At 38.4% G+C, this 6000-nt stretch overlaps 1 protein-coding gene across 4 annotated transcripts in view; it reads left to right on the forward strand.

The window, feature by feature from the left end:
* The window catches only part of IMPG2 (interphotoreceptor matrix proteoglycan 2), an 83416-nt gene extending 78209 nt beyond the window's left edge, over positions 1 to 5207 (forward strand). For all 4 annotated transcript variants that reach the window (XM_036017987.1, XM_036017988.1, XM_036017989.1 and 1 more), the window contains one exon: positions 1094 to 5207. In XM_036017987.1, the coding sequence (XP_035873880.1) occupies positions 1094 to 1106 (13 nt within the window). In that variant the 3' untranslated portion in view covers positions 1107 to 5207. The remainder of the gene's footprint in view (positions 1 to 1093) is intronic.
* The last annotated feature ends 793 nt before the right edge of the window (positions 5208 to 6000 follow it).

A 6000-nucleotide genomic window follows, 5' to 3' on the forward strand; every position in this document is an offset into this window, starting at 1 on the left:
CCAATAACTATTGGTTCCCTGTACATTTCCCTTTATTTCACCTAGCGTAGCCTTCATTTTTTTCCTCTAATTTGTGACCAAATTCAACCAATTCTGTGAGCATCCTGATTACCAGTGTTTTGAACTGTGCATCTGATAGGTTGGCTATCTCTTGTCATTTAGTTGTATTTTTTTCTGGAGCTTTGATCTATTCTTTCTTTTGAGCCACTTTTTTTTTTTTTTTTGTCTTAACACACCCGTTACATAGTAAGGGGCTGAGCCTTAGGTGTTCACCAAAGTGGGGTAACCCACATGGCTGGGTTGTGATACTGTCTGTGGGGGAGGGGTCCAAGAGGGAACAATGCTGCATGCTCTGCTCTCTGCCAGTTTTCAGTCACTTCTGAGGCTTCCCCCAAGCAAACTGGGCCCTTCTGGTACTGATTTCTGTGTGGGTGGGCTTGTGTACATTCTAGGACCCTGTGGGTCTCTCCAACGAACTTTCCTATGAGGTCGGGTGCCTCTCCCAGCACCTCAACCCCCATAGGTGTTTTCAGTTAATGTGTTTTAAGGGTTTATTTCCCCATGCTGGGACCCTGGGTTGTGTAGTCTGTCTCTCTACCCAGTTTTGTCTGGTTTATTTGTGTGTGAATGTGGGACCACCTGGTTCTGTCAGCCATCCTGTGCGCTGAGCCCCTCCACAATCTGCCACCTCACTGGGTCTGCCAGCCACCGCTTTGACATGACCCCTCTCTGCCCTGTTGCCCGACTCTGCCCCTCCTACCGGTCTGGATGAATGTGTCTACTTTAACTCCTTAGTTGTCAGACTTCCATACAGTTCAATTTTCTGTTGGTACTGGTGGTTTTTTGTTTCTAAATTGTTGTTGTCCTTATTTTGGTTGTGGGAGGAGGCACAGTGTGTCTACCTACACCTCTATCTTGGCCAGGGATTTTTTTTTAAACTTAGCAAAGTGCAGGATAACTTTGCGCAGAGAAAGCAAATACAAAGTGCTGGTGATTTTAGGAATACAACTTGGTAATGTATTACAGCAAAAGTGCCTTTCAATGTACATTCTTGCTTCTTCAATTAATTGTGCTTTTTTTTTTTCCATGACAGGGATGAGCTTTAATCATGACTCGTATTTGGAACTGTTTAGAAGCCTAGAGAAGATAGAGATCTCTTGTTACTGTATCATATAATTAACCTGGATTTTGAACTCCATTGGAAGATGAGCATTTTACTACAAAACATGAAGTTTAGGGCACACATTTCTTTTTCCAGTTCAAAATTTCAGAATGTAGTAAGAGATGTGACAATTTTTATACCTACAAAAAATTTTGTACCTAAACTGTATGTAAAGAAATTCAAAACTATGTGGGTTCTGGAAAGCATTCTGGAAGAAAGCAGCCGGGCCTGAGGGCGCCTTGGGGAGGCATTGCTGTCTGCTGTCACATGTCCCAGGCTGGCTGCTGACAACTGCACCTCTGGAGTCCCAGGAGGAAGAGAAGGCAAGACTATTACAGGAGAGGGCGGGTTTGCCAGGTAAACATTCTGCAGCATGCTTGGTATCGTCAGATGGAGTGAGAAGACTTTGATGCAGTTTTAATATAGTTTATAGTCAGATTTGTCTAATTAAAATGTTAAGTTTTGGGCGAGGATTAAACTGCTGAAGAAAAAGTAAACTTTTTGCTGCTCTATAGAATTAGTCTTGTACTTTATGCTTCTACCAGACTTTTGAATTTCCTGAGCATGTTAATTAAGGTCACATTACTGTTGTGTTAACTATCTCAGAATCTTTTTTTCTTTTTTTTTTTTTTTTGCTGTCAAGAACAATACATATATATGATCTGAGGTTTTCCTTCAACTAAAGATGAATTTAATTGTGGACAGGGAGGGAGTGAAGGTTAGGTCAAGGCCACAGAGCTGAGAGTATATGGTATGCTGATTGACAGGTGGGCTGAGTCAGAACTTACAGGTTCCTTGACCATGCTTATGGTATCTAAAGATGTTCCAGCTGAATCCTGGACCTTCTCTAGTTTCTGATATTTTCATTTGGGAAATAGCACTTAACTACCTCATGTAGTACAGGTTAGCTTATTTGAATTACTTCTCTTTTGTGTAATAACTCAAGTCTAAATTAATTCCTGCTTAATATCTTTTATTTTATAGGTAGGAAAAGGTCCCCATCTTATATAAATTTTAACTGAATTAGTAGCTACCCACTTTATCTCCAGTATGTTTTTGAATGGGTAGCTTTGGAAGGGCAAAGGAGAGGGCCAAATAATTATCATTATTAATATTAAATTGCATGTGCAAATAAGTTATTATTGATACAGATATTTTATGTTACAATGTCTTTAATATTAGTATTAAAGCAATCTGGAACATTTTGATTTTTTTCTGACTAGGGATAGACTGACCATTAAGATAAAATATTGGTTAACTTACTTTTTTTCTTAACTTGATGACTGCCAATTTCACTCATTATGAAGACACCAGAAGCTAAATGTCTGGGCTCAGTACATGCCACAGTAAAGCTAGTGAAGCCTTGAAGATATCCAGGTACTTTGCAAAGTATGTGTGGTAACTAACGGTGTGTGTGTGTGTGTGTGTGTGTGTGTGTGTGTGGTGTGAAGGCAATTCCCTTATGTCAGTTTTTTCTTGTATTCCCTCTCACATACCGCGTTCTCTAGGACTTCAGCAGAGGTACAAGCCACTGCTGGGACATTTTTTGCTGGGCCCATTTGAAAGGTAGTTGATAAAATTTAATGGCACTTGTCACTACTAAGTGCTTAATTTTATTTGTAAAACTTCTAAAAGGTTCTGTTTAGCTTTAAAATTTTTCCTAAACTTGTTTGTGTTTGATTTAAAAAATTGTTTTATCAAAAATTAACCATAGAATGCCACCTTTTGAATGTCCACTTGCTGGCAGAGTTCCAGATGGACGTGAAGGGCGACTAGAGCAGGTCGGCCCATCAGACACTCAGGAGGAGCAGACTCTGAGCTGCAGGAGGATCGTTGTTTCCCAGGGGCCAGGCAGTGAAGTGGGGATTTGAGAATCTGATGGGTCTCTGCCTCTGATTTTCTTTTGTGTGACCTTTCCATGCAAGAGCAAATTTCTTAGCTCTACGTGAGTATCTGCTCCACACCTATTACGTGGAAAATGAAGGAAGTCCTGCACTCTCAGGGTTGCCCCACCTTGTTACAGCTGAACCACGTGGGGCAGGTCAGAGAGTGCAGTTTCCACGCTGAAGATCCACTGATGTTCACACTGCCCAGGAAGGACTTTTAAAAAACTTAAGTACAGTTGGTATACCCTATTATACTAGTTACATTAGTTTCAGGTGGACAATATGGTGATTTGTCACTTTTATACCTTACGTTGTGGTCATCCCACTAACTCCAGGATCACCTGTCACCATGCAACTTCATCACAGTGTTATCTACTGTCCTTCCCTTCGGCGGACACTGTGCTCACTGAAGCAGAGAAAGACAGATACCATATGCTCTCACTTCTAGTGGAATCTAAAAAACAAACAAACAAAATTTAACAACCCAGATTCATAGAAACAGAGAGAGCTTTTGAAAAGAGCATTCCCCAAGGTAATTTGATGGCACGCAGTCATTTTGAAGTATTAGGCTCAACTCTCCTTTTAGGCTGTGTGATTGAGGAATGAAATGTTCTGATTATTAGAACATTCTCATTAACCTAGCAATATAATATTCAATAAAACTATCACCTTATTTGAAAACAATAAAATGCAGTTAGCACTAAAAGTACATGGTAAATAACAAAAAATTTTTTGTTTTTTGATTCGTAAGGTGCTTTGGAGTCTTATAGATACATGCAGCCTTTATTTGTTGAGTGTCTACACACAATTCTTATTTTCATGGGTTCTGGATAAAGGGGAATTTATTTGAGAAATAAGATTCCATTTCCATCACGGCAATGTTTTAAGAGTATTTGTTCACATTTATGTGCCCTAAGGTCCATTTACTTTACACAATGAAACAAGTGCAGGCTTTGCCTGATTTTCTTCCCACCTCTTCTTTTTTCTTCTGTAGTGTCTGGTCACCGTGGGTAGGTTACTGCCCGCCTCCCTCCCCTGTTTTACTACATAGTGCATTGTGATGTAGTAAAACAGCCCTGACTTAATAGTACTTTAGGAAAAAAGATAAAAACTGTACAAATAGTTTTTGTTGGCTCTAAAACTATGTTGAGTCGACTAAGATATTTGATCTGATTATTCATTTGCATTCTAGCTTTATCAGTTTCCTTCCATTTCATGATTTTTAGGCAGGTTGTATTTTGTGTCATTTCCATGCTTTCTGTCATGGATATCAGCCTGTAAATTGACTTTTCATTTTGAAATGGGAAGTGAAGTCGACATATTTATACCATGAAGAAATAGCTAATTTAGGAGAATAACCCATCTTTATTAAACTGAGATGTTTTAGCCAAGAAAGTTATGGGTCAAATTTTTTCTTCCTAAAATGCTTCTAACAATTCCCAGTAGGAATGGGTAGGGCCAGCTTTCCTCATTCATAGTCCAGCTGCAAGAGTCATGGACCCAGCTCATTCTACTCCCAAATGTATAATAAATGCAGAAAAAAAGATGTGAAGGTCACAAACCTCAAATCAATCAGTTGCATTGTATTCTACAGTAAGTAGATCCTGGCTGGGGGTGGGAAGGTGGGAGGGTACCAAAAAGTGATTGATGGTGTAGAGAATCTGCCTGGAAATTTTGTTTGGCACATGGATTTCATAAAACCTTATATACTCCTATGAGTTGATAAGACACAGCTTAAATGGCTCCCCTCATTTGCACAATTTACAACTACAGACTAGATTAAATGATTTCTTCTCCTGGCTTTTCTCTCCTTGCTTATATTTAATTATTCCTTTAGAGATTAAGGGCATACATAGGAAAAAGGTAACCATGATCAAAGAATACAGGTATAGTTATTTATGTATCAGGACCATGTGATGTTTCTGGAGTGATCGTGTTCAATATGGGGTATAGATAATGAAAGGGTTTTTTTCCATCTTCTTTAAAATGACATTTTACCTAAACTGGGTCAAATTCATGCTATTGTACTTTTTTTTTTTGAAATGCTCTAGTCTTAATTCTAGCTAATTAGCATGAAAAAGTCTTTGTGTATATAAAAGGGGCTTTCCTTCTCATGCATGTATGCCATTTTCATTATTAATAAACTTCTCTTTAAAGAACCTTGCCTACATTTTTTTTTCAATTGTAGATAGTAGCAACAGTTGAGTTGTAATTACCATTCAAAGATACAATGTGAGCATGGTGCAAAAATGAAGATCAGTCTTTGATTATTTTTAAAATTTATTTTATTTATTTGATTTTTAAGAATTTTTAAAAATTAAATTACAATTGACATACAATATTATATTAGTTTCAGATGTACAACACAGTGATTAGACATTTACATAACTTACAAAGTGATCACCCCCATAAGTCCAGTACCCATCTGACACTACGCACGTTTATTAAAATATTACTGTGTTTCATATGCTGTACTTAAATTAACATTCCCATGATTGTTTTTATAACTGATGATTATTTTTAATCCCTTCACCTTTTCCCCCCATCCCCCAACACCCTTCCCATCTGGCTTTGATTAGCATTTGGGAAGTGAAGATGTAGGGGGGAACCAGAGACAAATCTAGAGCTCAGATGTTGCCTTTGTTGCTATTTAATGATGCTGAGTCATTATTTAGCCTCTCTTGAACTTTACTCTTGTAACTGTTAGAAACTTTTATTTTTTTCTTATTTGCTTAAGGAAGGGATGGAAAGAAAACTGATGGAATTGATTAAAGAAAGATTAGGGGGTAGTTAGCACCAGCTGTGCTGTAATGAGAGCAGGAACTGTGAGCTGACTAGAGGACAGAGGAGACCAATATGCTGACAGCAACCGAAAGCCATCTTGCATGGGAAGGGCAGGAGGCAACTCAGCTACCACTTACCTGAGCATCAACACGAGAAATCTCAATTTTC

This window comes from Phyllostomus discolor, chromosome 2 (genome assembly GCF_004126475.2).
Source record: "Phyllostomus discolor isolate MPI-MPIP mPhyDis1 chromosome 2, mPhyDis1.pri.v3, whole genome shotgun sequence".
NCBI lineage: Eukaryota > Metazoa > Chordata > Mammalia > Chiroptera > Phyllostomidae > Phyllostomus > Phyllostomus discolor.